The sequence below is a fragment of the Protopterus annectens genome, chromosome 4.part1, assembly GCF_019279795.1.
Source record: "Protopterus annectens isolate FY-2018-M chromosome 4.part1, PAN1.0, whole genome shotgun sequence".
NCBI classification, from domain to species: domain Eukaryota; kingdom Metazoa; phylum Chordata; order Ceratodontiformes; family Protopteridae; genus Protopterus; species Protopterus annectens.
This window is the reverse complement of record NC_056734.1, coordinates 370,407,717-370,434,203: the sequence shown is the minus strand read 5'-3', so window position 1 is coordinate 370,434,203 and position 26,487 is coordinate 370,407,717. Positions and strand designations below refer to the sequence as shown.

General features: G+C 45.0%; 1 protein-coding gene across 1 annotated transcript in view; it reads right to left on the bottom strand.

The window, feature by feature from the left end:
- ABCF3 (ATP binding cassette subfamily F member 3) overlaps positions 1-26,487 on the bottom strand; it is a 1,867,236-nt gene that overhangs the window by 834,580 nt on the left and 1,006,169 nt on the right. Inside the window, exon 13 of the mRNA XM_044070185.1 lies at positions 15,798-15,998. Within this exon, the coding sequence (XP_043926120.1) occupies positions 15,798-15,998 (201 nt within the window). The remainder of the gene's footprint in view (positions 1-15,797; positions 15,999-26,487) is intronic.

The window sequence follows — 26,487 nt, the reverse complement described above, 5'->3', positions numbered from 1 at the left end:
TGTCGGGCCGAGCTCACCAAGGCGAAGCCCGAGGGAAGAGCAGGGTCGGACAAGGGTCCGATGCCACTCACCCCCTCAGAGCAGACCAGGGAAGCCCGACCACCGGATCCCTCCAAGGAAGGTCTCGAGGAGGAGATAAGAGTAGAAGCTGAAGGAGCAGAAAGGGGAGGTATCTGCCCCGCAGCCATAGCAGTAACTATCCCCATAGACTCCGGCTCCGAGCTCTAGAGGAGAGTCGAAGGAGGAACTTAAAGAGGGTGTGGACTAACAGTAGTCTGTTGAGATGGACTATGAAGCATTTGGGCTAGTGCCTATGATTTTAACAATCTGCTTACCACTCTCTCTAAATCATGGTCCGAGAGCCTGGAAGACCTAGATGATCGGCTCCAATGGCTCTGCTCCGAAAGAAGAGGAGAGGCCGGAGCTGATAGTATCGGCTCCAAAGAGGGAGACCTGGACCGCTTCCTCGACGGAACCATCGGAGCCGACGAACCCTCGGTTCCAGACGGAGCCGACAACTTCTCGGCTCAGAGTCTGGTCAAGGATGCATCGGCTCCGGCCAGAGCCGATACAGGCAAGGAAATAATGGTATCGGAGCCGGTCGGCGCCGATACCGAAGCCTTAGTCACATGGTGATTGGAGCCGACACCAATGTGGCAGTTAAAGTATCGGCACCGATAGCCATCCGTACCGAAGATTTAGTCAAAATAACATCGGCTCCAGCCGGAGCCGATCTCGACTCCAAAGGAGTCGGAGCCAAGGCCGGAGGCTTAGAAGCAGAAGCCTGGGCCTTGGAGGTCTTAGAGGGCTTGCCCAAAACAGACTTGGCCGGGGAGCCCTCTGGTTTAAGAAGTCCTCTCAAAATTAGTTTATTTCTCCTTTCCTGCAGGACTCTCTGGCTGAAAGAGTGACAGATAGCACAGGAGTCCTGCAGGTGGAGAGGTCCCAGGCAGTAGATACAAGAAGTGTGACAGTCTGTCAGAGACATCTTCTGACAGCACGAGTCACACTTCTTGAAGCCTGAGACCCTCTGTTCCTTGGACATAGTGAGTACACACACACACCCAACTCAAACAGTCCCAGACTCAGAAATTCTAACTTAAAAGGGGAAAAAATAAATCCACATACACACCCTGACAGGAAGGGATGGGAAGGGAATGAAGGCCCGACTAAATAAAAACAAGTAGGGAAACAGTAAAACTAGACTAGCGACCCTACAACTACCTAAAAATGACAATTATACTAAAATATAAGAGAAAAAGTAGGAATGGGGTGTCTAACAATTGTTAAGCAATTTACTTACCACGAGCTGGCAAAAGGAGTACCTCATCAGCGAAGCGGCAAACGAGATCTGGGTATTTACCGCCTTGCATCATGGGATATGGGGGCTGCCTCGAGCTGGTAAAAGTGACTCTCGAGCTTAGCAAGTGCCGAGTCGGAGCCGAGGATCGGCTCCGAACCCATCCAGCAAGAATGAAGGCGAGATTGACAACTTAACATGATTTATGTTACCGTTAAAACAAAACTGGGTGGGTGTAGAATGCCTCACTTTTTTCAGAAGAAGGAATATCTTCCAGATATCCTTTAAAGAACATAGGCTGGGCCTACCCCAAGAGCTCAGTGTTGAGAAGTGAAGTTACTGACTGAAGCCCTTACAGAAGGGAATCTAAGAGCTCTAAGAAATTGGCAATCATGACCACATCAACAAATCCCTGTTTCTAAGTGACAGTTCTCCAAATCAGGTCAAACAGACAACTACCCCAGTACAGACAGCCCTAAATGGCAAGTCAAGACTGTTGCTATTTGGCCATCAGGGGAGTCCTACTGACTGACTTGTCTGACAGAGCTGGTGAAGTTGATGCCTAAGGTTTTCCTCATTCTGGAAAGTGGCAGTATTGTCCTAGCAACAAAGGCCAGCTCTAAAGCTGATGAGGGTGTTTAAAGAGGTTACCAAGGTTCTTCACAATATCTACAGTCTACTTCTTAGATTCCAGCTCAAAGAGCGATACCTTGAATAGTCTGCCACAGCTCCATTTAAAAGAGAAAAGCTTCATCAATATCATTCTGCAGATGCACAACTCTGAGCCTTCTGTCTTTGATGCAGAAACACTACAGCCACAAAATCATTTCCCACCATGGAAACCAAAAGGATTCCTGACCAGATACGCCTTAAGCCCTCACTCAGGAAGGGCTAAAAGCTTTTGAGCTTGAGCCATTGCGAGGTAATTAAATATGGGCAATTAGACATTTGAAGGATCTAGGCCTCGATGTGACAAGGTAGCAAGATATAATGGGACCTGGAACCTATATTGAACAAGGATCACAAAAGTACAGTTGTGTACACTTACCATAAATGTAGATGTTTGAGTGTATTCACTGTTGCAGTCATTACATTTGGGTAATCTGCTGGCAGGTTGCCCTCAGTCGACCTGAATAACAAAGTCTTAGGTCCTGCGTCAGTTGCTGTCTCCTCTTCCATGACGTCAGGGGTATAAAATATGCAGCTGACACCATTTTAATCAGTTTTTCTTGCCCAAGATGTCAGGTGCCCCCCAAATTAGAACACAAAAAAATTACCTCCAACTAAAAGCAAATACACCACAAAGGCTTTTGAGCATAGTGAAGGAAAGAAGAGTTATAATAATAGAGAAGAAAGGGGGCTTGCAGGTGGGTAACCCGGACTGCAACAGTGAATACACTTGAACATCTACATTTATGGTAAGTGTACACAACTGTACTATGTTCTTCGTTTTTCACTGTTGCAGTCATTACATTTGGGTAAAATCCCAAAGCTATGGAAAAGGGTGGATGGAAGTATACAGCATTAGGAGCAGCTATAATGGCCCTGCAGGACAGCAGTGGCAAGGCCTGCCCTGGATTTAGAAAAGAGAGGTAAATGGTAATGTTTTGTGAACGTATGAACTGAGCTCCAAGTAGCAGCTTCTAGAATGTCTCTGGTAGGACCCCCTCTGAGAAAGGTTGCAGAAGTATATGCAACCCTGGTGGAATGGGATCTGATCCCCCTGGGGACAGGTTTACCATGGTGCATGTAGCAGAAATGAATACAATGGCTTATCCATTTTGAAATAGTCTGCTTTGATATAGCCTTCCCCTCTGCCCCTGCAGCAAATGCCACCAGTAGTTGCTCAGACTTTCTTAGATATTTTTGTCCTGTTTAAGTAGAATCCTAGTTGTCTGTGTACATCCAATGAATGCAGAATCCACTCCCCCTTGTTCTGCGGATTTGGGAAAAAAGTTGGCAGATGAACGGTCTGGTTAAGTGCCACACTGGACACCACCTTAGGCATAAAAGGATTAGTCCTGAGAGCCACCCTGTCCGGATAAAAGATAATGAAAGGCTCCACTGCCATGAGAGCCTGTAGTTCTGAAATCTTTCTAGCTGAAGTGACTGCTAAAAGAAAGGTCTTCCATGAAAGAAATTTTATGTCTGCAGTAGCCGCTGGTTCAAAAGGAGGTAGGGTGAGTTTTTCCAGCACAAAATTGAGGTCCCACGCAGGAGTCTGTGCTCTCCTGGGAGGTCTCAAATTTTTGGACCCTCTGAGGTACTGCTTTAGCAGGGGATGAGGAAAGAGAGGAGGCTCTGTGTTGTAATGAGCCAAGATGGCAGAGGCATGGATTTTTATAGAAGAAAAAGATAGGCCCTTGTGAAGCATCTCAGTTAAATATTGCAAAATCTGAGGAATATTGGGCATTGCTGTGTTTATTCCTTGTGCTTGGTTCCAGGCACAGAATCTCTTCCATTTATCAGCATAAGATTTTCTAGTACTAGGCCTTCTAGCCTCCAAAATTACATCCATCACAGGTTTAATGAGAGATATGATTGATGAAATTAGTTGATTAGCCATGCTGCAAGATTCAGAGTTTGGAGCTGAGTGTGCAGAATTTGATAGTTCTGCTGAGACAAGAGATGAGGTGTCTGAAGCAAGTACCATGGAGGAAAGTGTGACATATTCCTTAGAAGCGGGTACCAGTGTTGGCGAGGCTTGTCCGGAGCAATCAGAATTATGTTTGGTTTTTCCTGTCTGACTTTTAGTAAAACCTTGGAGAGCAGAGGCAGAGGGGGAAAGGCATACACTGATAGGTTTTTCCAGCTGAAGGTTAGAGCATCCACTTTCCAAGCTTTTTTGTGATGACTTATTGTGCAGAATTTGTCCAACTGGTAGTTTTGGGGAGAGGCAAAAAGATCTATGTCTGGGCTCCCCCATTTTCGTGTCAACATGCTGAAGATTTGTGGATCCAGTTTCCATTCGTGTGGGTCCATAAGATTTCTGCTTAGGTCGTCTGCCAGAGTATTTTGCTTTCCTGGCAGGAATTGAGCTTGTAGATGTATTTGGTAAGTCAAGACAGTGTTCCACAAGGCCATGGCTAGTCTGCAAAGGTGGTAGGAGTGGGTACCCCCCCCCGCTTGTTTATGTACCACATAACTGTGGTGTTGTCAGTCATTATCAGCAGATGCCCTGGATGAAGGAAGTCCTTGAAGGCTGTCAGAGCATTCTGTACAGATAGCATTTCTTTCTGGTTGATATGTAGGTGCATTTGATTTGGGCTCCATTCTCCCTGAATGCATCTCCCTGCCAGATGGGGCAACTCAAGCATAGTCTGATGCGTCTGTAGTCAGGATTTGGGTGGCAGGGGTAGAATGAATGACAGTCCCTTGTTTTGGTGACAGGCCTCTGCCCACCAAAGGAAAGTACAGTTTTTTACCTACCATAAATGTAGATGTTCGAGTGTTCACACTGCTGCAATCATTATAATTGGGTTATCCTGCCATCAGGTGGTCCCGTAGTCGGCCAGAGTTCCAAAGTCTTGGTCCGGCGTCGGTTGCTGTCGCTTCTTGCCTGACGTCAGTGTGCCAGGGGTATATAAGATGCATCCAACACCATTTTCTTCAATTTTTCTTGCCCCAGATGTCAGGTGGCCCCAAGTAGGTAGGCAATACATATTGCTAATAAAAGATATACATATAAAAATACAAATAATACCTTCAGTTGCAAGCAAATACACCACAAAGGCTGTATAGGATAGAAAGGTATAGAAAAGTCCAGCTAGTTCAGAGGGGATGGAGGGAGGGTAACCTGGACTGCAACAGTGTAAACACTCAAACATCTACATTTATGGTAGGTACAAAACTGTACTATGTTCATCGTGTTACACTGCTGCAGTCATTACACTTGGGTAGAATCCCAAAGCGAAGGATGGGTGGCTGGTCTATAAAGAGTTAGGATTGGCTATGAGGCCCTGCAGAACTGCAGTGGTAAATCCTGCTCTGGATTTAGAGCAAAGAGGCAGGTGGTAATGCTTGGTAAAGGTGTGCACTGAGCTCCAAGTTGCAGCCTCCAAAATTTCCTTGGTAGGTACTCCTCCGAGAAAGGCTGTTGAAGTGGCTGTTGCCCTGGTGGAATGTGGCCTAAAGTTATTTGGGACTGATTTTCCATGCTGTGTGTAGCAGTAACGTATACAGTGTCCTATCCATTTGGATATAGTCTGCTTTGAGATAGCCTTGCCCTGTGATCCTGCAGCATATGCTACAAACAGCTGCTCAGTTTTCCTGAAAGCTTTTGTTTTGTCCAAGTAGAAGCTGCCTGTGTATGTCCAAAGAATGCAGAGGTTTCTCCCCTTTATTTTGGGGGTTTAGATAAAAAGTTGGCAAATGGATGGTTTGGTTAAGAGCCACACCAGATACCACCTTTGGCATAAGGGTAGGGTTTGTCCTTAAAGAAACCCTATCCTGATGAAATATTATAAAAGGTTCCACTGCTATTAATGCCTGTAGCTCTGAGACTCTTCGTGCTGAAGTTACTGCCAGGAGCAGAGCTGTTTTCCATGAAAAATTTTTTAGATTGGCTATATTGGCTGGCTGAAAAGGTGGCAAGGTCAGTTTTTCCAAAACAAAATTGAGGTCCAAAGTTGGTGTTCTCTGGGGCGGTCTTATGTTTTTAGCCCCTCTGAGGTGCTGCTTTAGCAAGGGATGAGAGAATAAAGGAGGATCCGTGTTGTAATGAGCTGAAATGGCAGAGGCGTGGATCTTAATTAATGAAAAGGATAGGCTTTGTCCAGCATCTCAATTAAGTATCGTAAAATCTGAGGAATGCTCAGGACAAGAGGGTCAAGGCTTTCAGCCTGGTTCCAGGCACAGAATCTCTTCCATTTTTCTGAGTAAGATTTCCTGGTGCTAGGCCTCCTGGCCTCCAAAATGACATCCATAACAGCTTTAGAGAGAGGTGTTGCCTGTTTCACTAATGAATCCGCCATGCAGCCAGGTTTAGGGTTTTGAGCTGACCATGCAGGATCTGATTGTTTTGTTGAGTCAGGTGGTGTGGAATTTGAGGCAAAATCCATGGTGGGCCTTGGGCTAAGTTCTTTAAGGTAGGGTACCAGTGCTGGCGTGGCCAGTCTGGAGCAATCAGGATCATCTGTGTTTTTTCTTGTCTGGCTTTTAAGAGTACCACTGAAAGGAGAGGCAGTGGCGGGAAGGCATAAACTTTTAGGTTTTTCCAGCTGAACAAAAGAGCATCCACTTTCCATGCTTGTTTGTAGTAAGTCCTTGTGCAGAATTTTTGTAGTTGGCAATTCAGTGGGGAGGCAAAAAGATCTATGTCTGGGCATCCCCATTTTTTTGTTACTATGCTGAAGATTTGTGGATTCAATTTCCATTCGTGAGGGTCCATGATATTTCTGCTTATATCCTCTGCCAGAGTATTTTTCTTTCCTGGCAGGAATTGTGCTTGCAGGTGAGCTTGATACATTAGAGCAGTGTTCCACAAGGTCATGGCTTGCCTGCATACGGGATAAGAATGAGTGCCCCCTTGCTTGTTTATGTACCACATTACTGTGGTGTTGTCTCTGTCTTTAATAATAGTTGTCCTGGATGCAGAAGGTCCTTGAAAGCTGTTAGGGCATTGTGAACAGCTAACATCTCTTTTTGATTGATGTGAAGATGCATCTGGTCTGTGGTCCACTTGCCCTGAATGCATTTTCCTGCCATGTGTGCTCCCCAGGCATAATCCAAAGCATCTGTTGTTAGAGTCTGCCTGGCTGTGGGTAGGGTAAAAGGCTGACCCTTGTTTAGGTGACATGCCTGTGCCCGCCATCAAAACTCCTGTTGTAGGCAGGGAATCATTGGTATTACTGCTTCTAAACTGTGAGAGTGTTGAGTCCAAACACTTTTTAGGTACCACTGTAATTTCCTCATATGCAGTCTGGCATACGGTATTAGTAGTATGCAGGATGCCATGAATCCCAGGGCCTGCAGAATTTTTCTTGCAGGGAGATGGGACTTTTTTGCCAGTAGTTGAAAATATTGAGTTAGTTGAACTTGTTTGTCTGGCGTGAGGTAAGCATCTGGGCCGTTGTATTTAAGCTGGCACCCAGGAATATAATCTGTTGTGAGGGCACTAGTTTTGACTTCTTTTCGTTTACTGTGTACCCCAGAGAAATTAACAATCTTTTTACAAACGCCAGATGCTGTAGAAGAATGTCCTTTGTCTCTGCTTGAATGAGGCAGTCGTCCAGGTATGGATATATCTGAATTCCTTTTTGTCTGCAAAATGCAATTACTGGTGCCAGGCACTTTGTGAAGACCCTGGGCGCAGTAGATAAGCCAAAGGGCAGTGCACAGAATTGGTAGTGCATTGTACCAGCTTTGAATCTGAGGTATCTTCTGCAATTTTGTCTGATAGGGACATGCAGGTATGCCTCTGAGGTCCAGAGTAACAAGCCAAGCCTTCTTGCCCAGCATGGGTAGAAGCTGCTGTAATGTCAACATTTTGAATTTCGGAATGTCCAGATAAGTATTTAGAATTGAAAGATCTAGTATGGGCCTCCAGGCCTTCTCCTTTCTGGGGACCAGGAAGACTCTTGAGTAAAATCCTTATCCTTGTTCCTGTTGTGGTACTTTTTGAATAGCTCTCATAAAATTGTCTAAGGCCAGCTTCGAGAGAAAAATTGCACAGGACACTAAGGATAATCACAAGGCTTTCTTTAGTTATGTTAGGAACCTGGGTGGTAATTCCCAGATATGCTCAGAATTAGTCCAAAATGACAAAAAAATACACTGAACCCACAGACATTGCCAACATCCTAGCTGACAGGTTCAGCTCAAACTTCTCTCCCCCCCTCCCCACCAAAAGGACAAATATCTATCCCAGCAGAGTGCTGCCCCCCTGACATCTCAGATGCTCAGGTAAGAGCCGCCCTCTCCAAAGCAAAAAACACAGCATCAATGGGACCAGATGGTGTCCCGGGCTGCTGCGTCCTACATGAACTCCAAGAAGAGCTAAACCCAAACATAAAACTACTGTTCAATCTCAGCCTTACTACAGGATATGTGCCCAAAGAGTGGCGTACAGCAACAGTGGTCCCTCTCCATAAAGGTGGTGCCTCAACGGATCCTGGAAACTATCGCCCCATAAGCCTGACTAGCTTGGTCTGCAAAGCTATGGAAAGGATCATCATGGATCTCATAAATAAAGATATTGGGGACCTACAGACACTGGATCCTACCCAGTTCGGCTTTGTTAAGGGCAGATCCTGCCTCTTAAACCTGGTTGATTTCTTTGAAACAGTCACCAAGGCCATTGTGAGGGAAGGTGGTCCACACAGCCTACCTGGACCTCGCAAAAGCCTTCGATACAATACCCCACTCGGGCATTACAGATAAGCTCACCAGCTTAAATATAAACCCCTATGTCACTAGATGGATTGCAAACTGGCTCAAGGACAGAACCCACATGGTTAGAATTGCTGGAGCCATGTCAGACTCCAAACCAGTTACAAGTGGTGTCCCACAAGGCTCAGTCCTGGGACCTCTCTTGTTCGGTATATATTTCTCGGAGGAACAGGCCAACACGGAAGGACTGTGGCTGACCAAGTTCGCAGATGACTGCAAACTGGGCGCCATAATAGACTCTCCAGCCGACACAAGCACCCTCCAAAAGGGCCTCATAGAAACAGACAACTGGTGCCAGAGCCATGGCCTCAAGCTAATTGCCAAAAAGTGTATAGTCATCCCCTTTGGCAAAAACAAAGTGCCCACAAATTACCACATAGGTGGTAATCCATTAAGTACCCAAGTAGTAATTAGGGACCTGGGGACCCAAGTTGATAGCAATCTCTCATTTGACAACCACGTGGCCAAAGTGGTTAGAAAAACATTTTATATAGCCCACCTAATCATGAAGGGATTCACATCTAGATCAGGGGAGGTCATCGTGCCTCTTTACTCATCCCTCATCAGGCCCATAATTGAGTACAATGCCCCTTTTGGGATGTACCTTACCAGACACCTGCAGCAACTGGAAAGACCCCAAAAGTACCTCACCAAGAGGATCAAAGGGCTCAAACAGATGCCATATGCTGCCCGGTTAAAGAAACTCCAGCTCTACTCAGTGGCATACCGCCTGTTCAGAGGCGATCTGTGCCTGACGATAAAGCCATGTCCAACCCGGAATTAATGGACATGCTGCACCTCAGAAAATCCAAATCCCATCAAGCTACTGGCTCGAGACTTGAACCTCAGCACTGAAATAAATAGGACATGCTGGAGGGACAGATTCATAACCCAGAGGCTCCCTTCACTCTGGAATAAAATCCCAGTCCAGGTTAGGCAGAGTCCCTCATTGACTCTCTTCAAGAGGAATCTTGATGAGTGGATGGGAGATCGTAGGTTTACCCCGGGTATCACTTCTGTGTCACTGTTAGACAGAGGCACAGTATACTAACCTCGAAAAAGGGCATAGCAAAATAAATTTAAAATGGGTGGTGAAAGCCAAACACATTCTGGCTAGGCTTATAAATGCCCTAGGGCAGATAGCCTAGTATGAACTTATGTCCATGAGGGCTGAAATTTGTTTCTGTGCCTCTGCCCATTGATTTTGTGGCAGGACCGGCATTCCTTTTAGCCTTGGTAAAGTATGAAAGTGGAACCTGTAAACTTGAGAGACAATATTCAGAACCCATTTGTCTTGGGTGATTGTTTGCCAGCTTTGAGAAAAAAGTGCTAGTTTTCCCCCTAAGGGGGCTTCCAAAAGGGAAGTGCTTGGCGTACGAAGGGGAAAGTCATTGTGACTGTTTCCTGTAAGGTTGAGACTTGTCCTCACCTCCTTTTGGGGTTGAGGTGCCCCACTGTCATTGTCTGAGCCTTGGGGTTGAGATCTGCCTCTTGGGCATTTGTAACTGCCTCTCTGTGGCCTGCCTGACACTGGAAAGGAACAATTCTTTGTTGGCCAATTTCTGCTAAATCGAGGTGGCTGCACCTGTAAGAAATCCTTGACTGTTTGCATAGATTTAGCTTTATCCTCCATTTTCTTTAACACCTCTTCTGCCTTAACACCAAACAAGGTATCATGCTGTAAAGGAGCATCCAATAATTTTGCCTTAACATGATCAGGTAAACTGTTCTTTTAACCAAGCATGTCTTCGAATCACAGAACCTGTAACTGCGGCTCTAGAAGAGGCCTCTAAAGAATCAAAACCACACTGTAGAGTACGTTTTCCCACCTGTTCAACAGCATGCAATAAATCCTGCATTTCTTTACAATCAGGAGCTTCTGAGCTTGCAAACATTTTCTGTTTTAACTGAGCCATTAAATATTGTTGGTACTTAAGCATGTGAAACTGGCAATTTAAAGCTCTTACTGCTAAAGTTGCAGAAGTGTATACTTTCTTCCCCCATCTATTCAAAGCTCTGGAATCTCTGTCAGAGGGTACTGGATTTTTTGCAATGGAAGCCTAAACCCCTTTTGGACCCTGGGAAACAGTTTCTGGATCAGCCGAAGGGTTTTTATAAAGAAACTTGTGGGAGTCTGGGACTCTATAATATCTGTCTGGCTTGGCTGGTGCAGGGGGCAAAGAATCAGGAGGTAAGCTAGATTCAGAGAACACGTCATCCACAATATCTAGCACAGGCAGAATAGCCAAGGGCCTGTGCTGAGGCAATAAAAGGAAATCCCTGAGCCTTTTCTTGGATTCTGAGTAATCCTGACTTTCCCAATGGAAATGTTTCCTCATGGTATGTAAAGTTTCCCCAAAAGAATAATCCTCGGGAGGAGAGGCTGAAGGGATATATTCTTCAGCATCAGAGTCCTCGTAGGGGGGTAGAGAATATCCCTGGTCTGAAGAGGAATCAGAGGAAATGGAAACCTGATCAGAGGAATCATAGTCTGTATCCTGCCTAGGCCTTTTCTCAGGATGGGGATGGGAACCCCTGATTACAGTAATGAGGTCTTCGGCCATTTTAAGCATCTGTTTCTTAGGCATCGAGGATTGTCCAGGAGAATGCTGTACTTGTTTCTTTGTCTTTAATGGTACTTTTGTCTTGGCTGTTGTTTTAATGGTAAGTTGTGAAGGTCTGAAAACACCCTCAGAAGTCGATGCCTGCTCAGCGGCTCTGGACCCATCTGAGGGATTAGTTTCCATAGGCCCAAATACCTTGAGTTTCCGGAGGCCTAGTTGTCTCCATGTGGGTGTCAGAGGTGGCCTGTGGCTCTGAGGTAGCAGGTGTCAGGGGCTGCGAAAGCGCCTCACTGAGAACCGGCGACTGGTCTGGAAGAGATTTCGTCATCGGTTTTGGACCTCGGATGCCTGTCTTTATCCTTGGCCTTGCGTTTTTTTGGTATTGCGGTCATCGATTGATCTGACGGCACAGCATAATTGAACCTTCAGACAAAGTAGTGCAGAGCAAAATCAAAACGTCTTTTTATAGTGCGTTTGTTAAATCTAGCACAAAAGCGACAACTAGTGACGTCGTGATCAGGGCCTAGGTATGGGATACAGTAAGAGTGGAAGTCCTTATGAGGTATTTGCTTCCCACAAGAAATACAATTATTAACTTTTTCTGACATCAGTCTGAGGCAAGAAAAAAGTTTCCCCAACGGGGTACTTAGCTTTATTGAAGACTTCGGATCTGAAATTCGACTTCGAAAATCTCAGGAGTCGGCCGACCGGCACTTGCGAACTGCTTCTGCTTCGGGCACCGCGCGGCAAGAAAGACTGAAGAAAATGGCGTCGGATGCATCTTATATACCCCTGGTGCACTGTCAGGGAAGAAGCGACAGCAACCGACGTCGGACCAAGACTTTGGAATTCTGGCCAACTATGGGACCGCCTGATGGCAGGATAACCCAAGTGTAATGACTGCAGCAGTGTAACACGATTAACATCTCCTGTTGCAAGCAAGGAACGAGAGGAATCATTGTTTCCAGGCTGTGACAATGTTGACTCCATAAGCTTGTTAGGTACCATTGAAGTTTCCTCATATGCAGTCTTGCATACGGAATTAGTAGAATGCAGGATGCCATGAACCCCAAAGCCTGCAGAATTTGTCTTGCAGATAGCTGGGTTTTTTTGGCCACTTGAAGTATGTTATCAATTGAATTTGTTTGTCTGGCGTGAGGTAAGCCATCTGGGCAGTTGGATTCAAGCTTGCACCCAGGAATGTAATTATTTGAGAGGGTACCAGTTGTGATTTCTTTTCGTTTATGGTGTACCCTAGGCATGTTAGAAGCCTTTTTACAAACACCAGATGTTGTAGAAGAGTGTTCTCATCCTCTGCCTGAATTAGACAATCATCCAGATAAGGATAAATTTGAATGTTTCTTTGTCTGCAAAATGCAATTACTGGTGCCAGGCACTTTGTGAAGACCCTGGGCGCAGTAGATAAGCCAAAGGGCAGTGCAGAGAACTGGTAATGCAAATAGCCTGCTTTGAAGCGGAGGTATCTTCTGCAAGATTCCCTGATTGGGATATGCAGGTAAGCCTCTTAAGTCTAGAGTTACCAACCAGGCATTCTTGCCTAGCATAGGCAGTAGCTGTTGTAGAGTCAGCATCTTGAATTTTGGAATGTCCAGGAAAGTATTTAGAATGGATAAGTCCAGAATTGGATGTCATGATTTGTCTTTTCTGGGTACCAGGAAAAGTCTTGAATAAAAACCTTGTCCATTTTCCTTTTCTGGTACTGGCTGAACAGCCCCCACATTCATGAGGGACATAACTTGTTTCTGGGCCTGTGCCTACTGATTTAGAGGCAGATCTGGCCATCCATTTGAGATTGGCAACGTGTGAAAATGAAATCTGTATCCCTGGGAAACTGTTTAAAACCCACTTGCCCTGGGTAATTAGATGTCAATTTTGAGCATGAAGTGCTAGTTTTCCCCCACAGGGGCTGCCAAAAGATAAGTGCTTGCAAATGTCAGAGGAAAGTCATTGAAACTGTTTACCGTAGGGTGGTGCTTTGCTACCTCCTGATTTGGGGGTGGAGGCTTGTGACTGAAACATGGAGCCTTTGGAGTGTCTGGGTTTGGCCTGAGTGGCTCTGTTGGGTACTGGAAAGGACCAATTCTTAGTGGGCCACTGTCTACTGAACCTGGGTGGCTGCACTTGCAAGAAATCTTTTACAGTTTGCATAGATTTAACTTTGTCTTCCATCTTTTTTAAAACTTCTTCTGCCTTACTACCAAACAGACTGTCCTGCTGTAAAGGAGCATCCAACAATTTAGCTTTAACATGATCAGGCAGATTTTGCTCCTTGAGCCAAGCATGCCTTCTTATCACAGATCCAGTTACGGTGGCCCTGCAAGAGGCCTCCAAGGAATCAAAACCACACTGCAAAGTATGCTTTCCAACTTGTTTAGCTGAATGCAATAAATCCTGTAACTCTATTTTCCACACAATCAGAAATCAACATCATTTTCTGTTTCAGTAAGCCCATGACATGCTGTTGATATTTAAGCATATGAAATTGACAGTTTAAAGCCCTGATTACCAGGGCTGCAGATGTATAAACCTTCTTACCCCAACTATCCAGCGTCCTGGAGTCTCTATCAGAAGGGGTAGGATTTTTAGCTGTAGAAGCCTCAACACCCTTGGGACCCTGAAAAATAGTTTCAGGATCAGCAGTAGGATTTTTAAAAATAAACTTTTGGGAGTCAGGAACCCTGTAATATCTGTCTGGCTTACTAGGAGCCAGAGGCAGGGAATCAGGAGCAATGCTGGATTCTGAGAAATCATCAACAATATCTAAAACAGGAGGAATAGCCAAAGGCCTATGCTGAGAAAGAAGAAGAAAATCCCTAAGCTTCTTTTTGGAAGCTGAAAAGTCCTGACTCTCCCAAAGAAAATGTTCCCTTAAGGTATGCAAAAGTCTCTCCAAAAGAAAAATCCTCAAGAGAAGCGTAAGGGATGAATTCCTTCTGCATCAGAGTCCTCATAAGGGGGGATATAAAATTCCTGATCAGAAGAGGAATCAGAAGAAATGGAAACCGGATCTGAAGATTCATAATCAGTGCCTTGCCTAGGCCTCTTAGCAGGAGGGGGTTGGGAACCCCTGATCAAGGTAATTAAATCCTCAGCCAGTTTGATCATTTGTTTTTTAGGCATATGGGCCTGAGCACGTGGCTCATACGTCGGTTTTTTAGACATAGTTGTTGGTTTTGGCCTTGTTTTTAATGATGGGGTCGGTTTAAAATACAAATCTTTAGGCCTGAAAACACCCTCAGAAGTCGGTGCCTGCTCAGCGGCTCCAGACCCATCCAAGGGAGAGACATCCCAGGTTCAATACTAGAAGAATCTCGCTGCATACCGGACTCCGAATGGGTCTCAGTAGAGGCCTGAGACTCAAAAGTAGCGGGCATCAGGGGCTGCGAAAGCGCCTCACTGAGTACCGGCGAACCAGCGACTAACTTAGGAGAAGCTTCGTCGGTTTTGGACCTCTACGGTCTGTCACTGTCTTTTTCCTTGTGTTTTTTGTGAAATCAGGTAGTCGGATTGCTAACCCACGACATTTCAGGATAGTTAAATCTTAAACCAAAGTATTTAGAAGCAAAAATATACTGGCACTTAATAGTGCGTTGGTTAAATTTAGCACAAAACCGACAGCAAGGCACGTTGTGGTAAGGGCCTAGGCAAGGAATACAGTACAAATGAAAATCCTTCTGAGGTATTTGCTTCCCACAAGTAATACAATTATTAACTTTTACTGACATCGGTAAGGAGCAAGAAAAAGTTTCCCCAATGGGGTTCTTAGCTTTAGTTTGAAGACTTCGGTTCTGAATCTCGAAAACGAAAATTTCAGGAGTTGGCCGACCGGCACTTGCGAACTGCTTCTGCTTCGGGCACCGCGTGGCAAGAAAGACTGATTAAAATGGCGTTGGCTGCATGTTTTATACCCCTAACGACCTGAAGTCATGGAAGAGGAGACAGCAACCGATGCAAGACCCAAGACTTTGTTATTCAGGCCGACTAAGGGCAACCTGCCAGCAGATTACCCAAATGTAATGACTGCAACAGTAAAACACGAAGAACATCAAGTTTACAACAGAAAGCCTGATCATGAACTCAATACACTTAGCCACTTCAGCAGATGTGACAAGTTGTTTTAAACATCTTACCAAACAAACACTTTCTAAAAAAGCAAAGCATAATTCTAAGTGCATTCTATGAAATACGAAAACAACCATTACGTGTCATGCAAAAGCACAATAAAGTTCGCATAAATATGGTGAGTTCCAGATGATAAAAGTAACTGCCAAGGCAGAACATAAAAGCAATATGAATAAAGTGTATAAGTACGTCGCTTCTCAGAGCTGGTAAACAAGACTGACCACTTTGCATTTTATCATAACAAGACTGACCACTTTGCATTTTATCATTATGTCTTCAATGCAAACTAAGAAAAGTTTAGCAGTAGTAATGCTACAGGTCTATTTTTTCATGATCCTCATATTTACAATAGCCATCCAGGATTTCTACATCTCTCACCAGGATCTTCAGCTCTGTCTTACCTGTATGTGTTCTCTGTACTGTTGCTGGGCCTCCCATTCCCTTTGCTGGTTTTTTAACCGCTCCTCCTTGGTTTTGTAAAAATTTTCATAGTCACCACGGTACATGTCAAGCCGCTGAGAGTGCAGGTGGATGATATCTGTGGCTACTGCATTCAGAAAATTCCGGTCATGGGATACTACAAGAATTGTTGACTGCCATGTCTATAAAACAAAGATTTAAATTCCTGGTTAGCAAGCTAAAAATCTGGGCACATTACATTATCCTGCAAAATATAAACATTTTTTGGGAGGGGATATGGTGCAAGCCCTTGTCAATCAATGTCTGTGTTTATTGCCAATCAAGGTCAATGCTGAACACTTTTTACTGTTACATTTTCTTACAATAAGCTCCTGATGTCTTTATAAACTCCTAGTAGGGCCTAATTGTATTATACTTGATCTCATCATCACGAACATGGGATCAAAATGTTCAACACCGGAAGTATACCCCTCACTGGTGAGATCAGATCATAAACTAATCTCGCTGGAGGTCCTCATCCCGCCCCCACCTGAAACAAAAAAGACCACAGTGAAAAACTTCTCAAAAGCCGATTTCACACTTCTAAAAACTAGTGTGGTCTCCTTTAAGGCCCCTGAGCCAGTGGTAAACATTACTCAAACCGCTGAATCACTTACAAATGCCTTCTACCAGCACCTACAGGACTGCATGGATCAGGCAATCCCAAACAAAACTAAGACTCTCTGTACCAAAGGCAAGCGTCCAGTCTAATGGACCCCAGCCATAAACAAGCTCTACAACAAAAGGAGGAAGCTACTACAAGATAGAGCAAAATCCTTGAAAGGTAAGACACCTTTGATCATTATAAGTAAAAACTAAGAGCTCTCATAAAATCATCCAAGGCAAATTTTGAGAGAAAAATCGCCAAGGACTCTAAAGACAATCATAAGGCCTTCTTTAGCTATGTTAGAAACCTAGGAGGAAACTCCCAGATATGCTCAGAATTAGTTCAAAATGATGTGAAAATTACTGAACCTACACACATTGCTAACATACTGGCTGACAGGTTCAGTGCAAACTTCTCCCCCTCCCCAAAGGAGAGATATCTATTCCAGAGGATTGTAGCCCCAAACATCTCCAGCCCAGGTGAGAACTGCCCTCACTAAGGCAAAAACACAGCATCCATGGGACGGATGGTATCCCGGCTGTGTGCTGCATGAACTCAACGAGGAATTAAACCCACAGTTAGGACAGCTGTTTAATCTTAGCCTCACCTCAGGATACGTACCCAAGGAGTGGCGCCTGGCGACTGTGGTCCCACTTCATAAGGGCGGTGCCTCCACAGACCCTGGAAATTACCGCCCATTAGCTTGACAAGCCTTATCTGCAAAGCCATGGAGAGGATCATAATGGAACTCATAAATAAAGACATAGGAACTTGCAGACTTTGGATCCAACCCAGTTTGGCTTTGTCAAAGGCAGATCCTGCCTCTTAAACTTGGTTGACTTTTTCGAGACAGTCACCAAGGCCATTGATGAGGAAAGGCAGTCCATACAGCCTACCTCGACCTGGCAAAGGCCTTCGACACAATACCCCACTCAGGTATCATCGAAAATTCATCAGCTTGAATGTAAACCCATACATCACAAGATGGGTTGCAAACTGGCTAAGCGACAGAACCCACAGGGTCAGAGTTGCTGGAGCCATGTCAGACTCAAAGCCTGTCACAAGTGGTGTCCCACAGGGCTCAGTCCTGGGTCCACTCTTGTTCGGCATCTACTTTTCTGAAGTACAAGCAAACACAGGAGGGTTATGGCTGACAAAGTTTGCAGATGACTGCAAACTGGGCGCCATAGTCGATAACACATCTGACACAGATATCCTCCAGAAGGGCCTCACAGAAGCGGATAACTGGTGCCAGAGCCATGGCCTGAAGTTAAACGCCAAAAAATGCATAGTCATACCCTTCGGAAAAAACAAGGTTACCCCTAGCTACCATATAGGTGACAATCCACTGAGCACAGAAAAAGTCATCAGGGATCTGGGGACCCAAGTTGACAGTAGTCTTTCGTTTGACACTCATGTTGCTAAAGTAGTTAGGAAAACCTTCTATATTGCCCACCTGATCATGAAGGGATTCACATCTAGATCAAGGGAGGTCATCGTCCCCCTGTACTCATCACTCATTAGACCTATGATTGAGTACAATGCCCCGTTCGGAATGTATCTGACCAGACACCTGATGCAGCTTGAAAGGCCCCAAAAGTTCCTCACCAAAAGGATAAAGGGTCTCAAAAATATGTCTTATGCTGCCCGACTGAAAGAACTCCAGCTTTATTCAGTCTCATACCGCTTGCTCAGAGGTGACCTGTGCCTGACATATAAGGCCATGTCAAACCCAGATTTGATGAATATGCTTCACCTCAAAAATCTAGATCCCTCAGAACCACAAGGCGGGAGACTTAAACCTTGACACGGTTATAAATAGAACGTGCTGGAGGGACAGATTCATCACCCAGAGACTCCCTATGCTGTGGAACAAAATCCCGGTACATGTGAGGCAGAGCACCTCGCTGGCCTTGTTCAAGAGGAATCTTGACCAATGGATGGGAGATCGCAGATATACCCCAGGGATTACTTCAGTGTCACTGCTTGACAGAGGCACAGAAAAATGATAGGCATAGTTTTTATTCAAACTAAAGGGGTGGCGAAAGCCACATAACTATGGGCTAGGCTTATAAATGCCCTTGGGCAGATAGCCTAGTATGAACCTATGAACCTATGAACCTATAAGTAGATGTCATCTGATGCAGTTCTCGCAGACCAACATTTTAGAAATTCAAACAGAACACCCAAATTATGGTTTCAAACTAATTTTATTTAGTTCTACAAACTACAATTACATGACTGACACAGGATGTATAAAAAAAGTACAGTTTTGTACCTACCATAAATGTAGATGTCCGAACTGGATAGCATCTGCAGTCATAACAAATGGGTTGTCCTGTCGTCAGGCAGCCCTTCGGTCGGCCGGATTCCAAAGTCTGGGTCCGGCTTCGGCTGATGTCGCACTTCACCCGACGTCATCTCTGCTGGTCTTCGGGTATAAAGGCATCAGCCAACACCATTTTCCTCAGTGTTTCTTGCCCCAGATGCCAGTTGCCCTCTTGGAAGGCTAAATTTTGGATAAATGCCAATGTTTCCAAAAAGATAGAAGGCAAACACAAAAAATAAGCATGTATGTACATATATACAAACAAATACACCATAAGAGACTCCCCCCCCCCCCAGCTAGCTATTAGGAGGGTAAATAACCTAGGGGTACCACAGAGGGAAGGAGGGAGGGTAATCCTGACTGCAGATGCTATCCAGTTCGGACATCTACATTTATGGTAGGTACAAAACTGTACTATGTCCTTCATGGATGCATCTGCAGTCATAACAAATGGGTAGAATACCATAGCCAACTAGGGGAGGAGGAAGAAAAATTATGGTGTGGTTAGGATCCCTTGCAGTACAGCAGTGGCAAACCCTGCTCGGGATCTAGAATATAGAGGTAAATTATAATGCTTGGCAAATGTATGCACGGAGGTCCAAGTAGCCGCCTCAATAATGTCCTTGGTTGCCACTCCTCGTAAGAAAGCTGTGGTAGTGGCTGTAGCCCTTGTAGAATGAGGCCTTATGTTCTGTGGAATTGGTTTTCCATGGTAGGAGTAACAGAATCTTATGCAATTTCCTATCCATTTGGAGATTGTCTGTTTGGAAATTGCTTTTCCTTCCCTTCCTGTTGCATAGGCTACAAAAAGCTGGTCAGTTTTTCTGTTAATTTTGGTTCTGTCCAGGTAGTAGCGTAGCTGTCTATGTACGTCCAAGGTATGCAGCATTCTTTCCCCTCTGTTTTGTGGATTGAGGAAGAAGGTAGGTAGGTGGATTGCCTGGTTTAAAGACACTCTGGATACCACCTTAGGCATAAATGTAGGATTAGTTCTCATGGACACCCTATCTTGATGGAAGATTAGGAAGGGTTGTACTGCCATTAAGGCCTGTAGTTTCGAAACCCTCCTTGCTGAGGTAATTGCCAGTAGGAAAGCAGTTTTCCATGACAGGTGCTGTAGATCTGCTGTTGCTGCTGGTTCAAACGGAGGGAGTGTCAACTTTTCTAGCACAAAGTTCAAGTCCCATGCTGGTAATGGTGGCTTCCTAGGAGGTTTTACATTCTTGATCCCTCTGAGGAACTGCCTGAGTAGAGGATGTGAAAAGACAGGTGGATCAAAGCTGTATTCTGCTGAAATGGCTGATGCATGTATCTTGATGGAGGAATAGGACAGGCCTGTATGTAGAAGCTCTGCCAAATACTCCAGAATGTTAGCAATATCTATATTCAACACATCTTTTCCTCTTTCAGCACTCCAAATGACAAACCTTTTCCATTTTCCTGCATAGTTCCTTCTTGTTGAAGGTCTGCGGGCTTCAAGGATAATGTCTTTAACCCTTTGGGAAAGATCTGGATTAGTTGCTGCTATGTGATGTTCCAGGCAGTCAGTTGCAAAGTTTTTAGGTTTGGATGCATGATGCTGTAGTTGTTCTGAGTTAACGTCAAAGGCATCAGGGGTATTGACCACATTTTCTCTCGAGACATGCTCCTCAGCAATGGGTACCAGTGTTGTCTTGGCCAGTTCGGAGCTATCAGGATTATCCTTGGACGTTCCTCTTTGATTTTCAGTAATACCTTGTGTATCAAGGGAAGAGGTGGAAATGCATATGCTGTCAGACCTTTCCAGCTGAAGGAGAGAGAATCCACCTTCCATGCAAGTGGGTGGAATGTCCTTGTGCAGAATTTTTTGAGCTGGTGATTGAGAGGGGAAGCGAAAAGATCTATTTGTGGCATTCCCCATTTCTTTGTGATGGTCTTGAAGATGTCCGGGTGTAGCATCCATTCGTGAGCATCCGAGGTGGTTCTGCTTAACATGTCTGCTAGGGTGTTCTCTTTTCCGGTACAAATATTGCCTGTAACTGGATGTTGTAGCTGAGAGCCAGATTCCAAAGGTCCAAAGTCATTCTGCATAGGGGGTATGAATGAGTGCCTCCCTGTTTGTTGATGTACCACATGACTGTGGTGTTGTCTGTCCTTATCAAATGGCCTTCTTTGAGGAATGGTCTGAATTTTTGGATTGCCAGTTTTACTGCCAGCAATTCTTTTTGGTTTATGTGCAGGTGCAGCTGGTCCTGAGTCCACAATCCTTATGCATTTGTCCAGCATGTGCGCCCCCCATCCTAGGTCTGAGGCGTCTGTTGTGATGGTTTGGCTTGTTCGAAAGTTGTGGAAGGGTAGGCCTGGGTTTGACTGGCATGCTTGAGCCCACCATAGGAACTCCTGTTTTAGGCATGGGATTAGTGGTATTTCTGCTTCTAGGCTGTGCCTGTGTTGAGACCATAAATTCTTTAGGTACCACTGTAGTTTTCTCATATGCAGTCTGGCATGTGGGACCAAGATTATGCATGATGCCATGAAGCCCAAGGCCTGCAGAACTTTTCTTGCTGTTAGTTTGTTCTGTTTTGTTAATGCCAAGAAGTAAAGAGGAGTTCTTTTGTTTTTCTGCAGTTAGGAATGCCATTTGTTTTACTGTGTCCAATTCAGCCCAAGAATGTTCTTGTTTGGGATGGTATCAGCCTTGACTTTTGTAAATTGACTGTGTATCCCAGGGCTTGTAGCAAGTAAATGACCCTTTGTAAATCTGTTGTCAGCTTGCTTTTGTTGTCCGCTTGTAGCAGGCAGTCGTCCAGGTATGGATAAATTTGGATTCCCTGTAGTCTGCAGTGAGCGATTACTGATGCCAGGCATTTTGTGAATACTCTGGGCGCAGTAGATAAGCCAAAGGGCAATGCTGAGAATTGATAATGCTCTGATCCTGCAAGAAATCTGAGGTATCTTCTGCAATTTGGTCGAATGGGGACGTGCAGGTATGCCTCCTTGAGATCTAGAGTTACCAGCCAACACTCCTTGCCCAGCATGGGAAGAAGTTGCTGTAGTGTCAGCATTTTGAATTTTTGGGACAATGATATATGTGTTTAAGATGGACAGGTCGAGAATAGGTCTCCAACTTTTCTCTTTTCTTGGTACTAGGAAGAGTCTGGAGTAGAATCCTTTGCCCTGTTCTGTTATTGGTACTCTTTCCACAGCTCTCATCTTTGTTAATTCCGTTATCTGCTGTAGAGCTTCTATTTTTTTGATTTGGAGGCAGGTTTGGCATTCCTCTTTTTACTGGTAAGGTGTGGAAGTGGAACCGGTAGCCTTGGTCTATGGTTTGCAAAATCCACTTGTCTTTTGTGATATAGTGCCAATTTTTCGAAAATAAGGCTAACTTTCCGCCTAATGGTGCTGCTATTTGCTCCCTGGTAGGCGGAGTTAGAGCCAAGTCACTGTGATTGTCCTGTTGCAGTGGTTGTGGTTGTGTCTGTGCCTCTGTTATTACCTTGCCACTGTCGTCCTCTGTAGGCACCTCCTCTGGATTGATTTCTGCCTTTGGAGTGTCTATTCCTGCCCCTTTGGGATCTTGTGGAGTCAGGAAAGGACCAATTTTTGGCAGGCCAGTTCCTGCTAAACCTTGGGGGCTGAACCTGTAAGAAATCTTTAACTGTTTGTACAGATTTTGCCTTTTCTTCCATTTTCTTCATTACCTGCTGGGCAGGTGTACCAAATAAACTGGCCTTATCCATAGGAGCATCTAATAGCTTTGCTTTAACATGATCCGGTAAGACCTGTTCTTTCAACCATGCATGTCTTCTTATCACTGTGCCAGTCATGGCTGATCTAAATGAAGCCTCCAGTGCATCATAGCCACATTTTAAGGAATGGTTACTAACCTGTTGTATGTTATTCACCATTTCTAATACATATTTCTTATCTAAAGATTCATCAGAGGATACTTTTTTGGTTAACTGATCAAGCATAAACTCTTGGTATTGGATCATGTGAAACCGACAGTTTAAAGCTCTAGCTGAGAGAGTAGCAGAGGTGTAAACTTTTTTCCCCCATCTGTCTAAGGACCTGGATTCCCTTTCTGAAGGAATAGGGTTTTTTGCTGTGGTCGAGGCTACTGCCTTAGGCCCCTGGGAAATAGTTTCGGGGTCTGCCAGTGGGGCCTTGTATAGGTGGTGATGAGTGTCAGGTACCCTGTAAAATTTATCAGGTTTGGCAGGGGCTGGAGGTAAAGAATCAGGAGCAGTGCAGACATCATTAAATGCATCATCCACAACAGGCAAAACAGGAGGTATAGCTAAGGGCCTATGTTGTGGTAAGTGCAGAAAAGTCCTAAGCCTTTTTCTTGAATCTGAGAAATCTTGTCCCTGCCATTGAAATTGTTCTCTCATGGCATGTAAGGTTTCCCCAAAGGAAAATTCCTCTGGTGGAGAGGCAGCTGGAATGGATTCTTCAGCATCGGAGTCTTCATAAGTAGAAAAAGGATCCTCTGGCTGTTCTGTAATGTCGGAGTCATCCACAGAATCATCAGAGGACACTGGCTCGGGGCTCTGTCCTAGGTCTCTTTTCTGGGGGCTGAGAGGCCCTGTCTGGGTGAGATTGGGATCCCCTAATTAAGGATATTAAATCTTCTGCCAGAGTAAGCATTTGTGAACTAGAAGTGGGCCTGTGTGAGGGAGGTTTAACAGGCACTGACTTAGCTGATTTGGCTGCTTTGGCCCTGGCAAAGGCCTTGATAGACATGGCTGCAGGGGGTCTAGCAGCACCACGTGCTGGGGTAGAGACATCCAGAGGGATGGTGTCTGATAAATCAGTAGAAACCACAGTTGTAGGCAAAATTTCTGAGGCCGATTCAGGTAAGGTAGCAGGAGCCTCAGTAGTAGCCATGGATTCGGCTGAAGATTGACCAGTTTTCTCGGTTTCGGCCGAAACCGAGACACTCGCGGCTTGCTTAACCGTGGTTTCGGCCGAAACCGCGGACCGCGAGTGTCTGTCTTTTTCCTTGCGTCTTTTAACAATTTGGGTAGTCGGAGGATCCGACGGCATAATGTACGCAAAGTCTGAGCCGAAAAACTGTTCAGCAAACTCCGACCGACGCCTTAGCATTCGTCGGTTGAAGGAAGCGCAGGCCGAACAGGCTACTATGTCGTGGTCTGGGCCTAAGCAAGGCAGACAGTAAGAGTGGAAATCTTTATGAGGTATTTGTTTCCCACAAGTTAAGCAGTTATTGACTTTTTCTGATATCGCCTGAGGCAAGAAAGAGTCCCCAACGGGGTACTTAGCTTTTTAGAAGTGTTCGAAGTAGTATTCGGTAGTAGTAATCTCTGGATCTGATCGACTGGCACTTGCGAACAGCTTCTGCTTCGGGCGCCACGCGGCAAGAAAGATGGAGGAAAATGGCGTCGGCTGATGCCTTTATACCCGAAGACCAGCAGAGATGACGTCGGGTGAAGTGCGACATCAGCCGAAGCCGGACCCAGACTTTGGAATCCGGCCGACCGAAGGGCTGCCTGACGACAGGACAACCCATTTGTTATGACTGCAGATGCATCCATGAAGGACATCAACTACACAAGCTATTGGTGATCTAGCATTTGTTAACCAGGTAGGGACATTGGTTAGATTACACTTTTCGGCCACAGCCTGGGCCTAACAGGCAATACAGTTACACTAACACAACAAAAACAGTTAACCAGGAAGTCAAACAGCAGCTAATACTATAACACTCCAAAAATACATGTATATATTTACATTAATAGGTAAATGTATGCTTCAATTCAAGGGGATTCAGAAGGACTAAGCACAAGGATGAAATATATCAGGTTAGTGAATGGTTACTGCTAGGTTTGTTGAAGCAATGACATTCTAGTAGTTATAAACTGGGCAAGAAAACTGACCAATTAGATTGCTAGCTATTAATGCATCAAATATGTTCCACACAGAGGACAAAATAAGTGCAGTCTACCTAAAACCTACATTCAGTCACAGAATACTTGTTGTCTCAGACTTCAAAATCCAGTTGCCATCTTTTCATAAGATCACAAGAAAAGTTACTAGGCTAATGGCCCTAGGGGCCTTACAAGCCTAGCCAAGTTCTACCCTTATTTCAACGATCAGCACCAATTGCACCTGTCCAAGAGGGACACAGGTGGACCCCCTGGGGTGAATTTACAGTTATCCATCCAATCATCCAGACTGCGTTTGAAGAGGACCAATGACGTGTTCTGTTTGACATGTAGTAGAAGTCCATTCCAAAGGTTTGGTATCCTCTGGGAGACAAATCTGTCCCTCCAGCAGGTTCTATTAATGTCCCATACCAAGTTAAGGCCTTTAGAGCAAGTAACCCGTGTACGATTTGATTTGCGGATATGCACCATTTCCAATAAAGCAGGGTCAAAGATTGCCCTATATGCAAGGCATAGATCGCCTCTGAGTAGACTGTATAAAACAGAATAAAGTGACAGTGATTTCAGATGATCCACATAAGACAGATGCTGAAGACCTTGAATTTTCCTTGTGAGGATCCTTTGTGGTCTCTCCAATTGCTGCACGTGCTTGGAAAGGTATATACCAACAGGGGTGTTGTAATCAATTATTGGCCTGATGAGGAAGAGTAGAGAGAGGTTATAACGTTTTTTTCTGGATGCAATGCCCTTACTCATGAGATGAGCAATATAGAATGTCCTTTCTTAGCACTGTGGAGACATGGTGATCAAAGGTAAGGTTGCTGTCAACCTGTGTGCACAGGTCTCTCACCACTGAGTGCGTACTTAGAGTGTTGTTATTGATGTGGTAGTTATTAGGAACATCACACTTATGGAAAGGGATGATGATACTTTTTTGCATTGAGTTTAAGGCCATGACTTTGGCACCAATCATTTGTTTGTGCAAGACTCTCTTGCAGGATGTTGATATTGTCTGGAGATTCTATGACCACTCCCAGTTTGAACTCAGCAGCAAGCTTTGTTAGCCACAGACAGGACAGTTGAGTAAACTTACCATAAATGTAGATGTTCAGAGTGTATTCACTGTTGCAGTCATCACATTTGGGTTATCCCTGCCAGGGTAGCCCTCGGCCGGCCCGAATACCAGAGGCTTAATACTTCTGCATCGGTTGCTGTTGCTTCAGGACTGATGTCAGGTCGTCAGTAGTACAAAGTAAGGCAGCCGATGCCATTACATCAGTTTTTCTTGCTCTGTCAGGACCCCCCCCCTCCCCCAAGTAGAAGCCACGTTATGGTGGAAGTACCCCACCAGTAGAAAGTAAATACCAAAAAGTTTCTTGTAAGTATAGAGAGAGAGAGAAAAGAGGGGATGCCGGGAGGGAAAAAGTACAGTTGTGTACACTTACCATAAATGTAGATGTTACAGTGTATTCACTGCTGCAGTCATTACACTTGGGTTATCCTGCCAGGGGTAGCCCTCAGTCAGCCCGAATATCAGAGGCTTAGTATTTGTGTGTCGGTTGCTGTCGCTCCAGGAATGACGTCAGGTCATCAGTGGTATAAAATCAGGCAGCCAACGCCATTACATCAGTTTTTCTTACCCCAACTGTCAAGAGCCCCCAAAAAGGGAGCTAGGTTATGGTGGAAGAAGACCACCAGTAGAAAATAAATACCAAAAATTCCCTGTAAGGAGAGAGGAAGAGAGAGATAGACAAGGGGGATGGAGGGTAGGAAACCAGGACTGCAACTTGAATACACTCTAACAT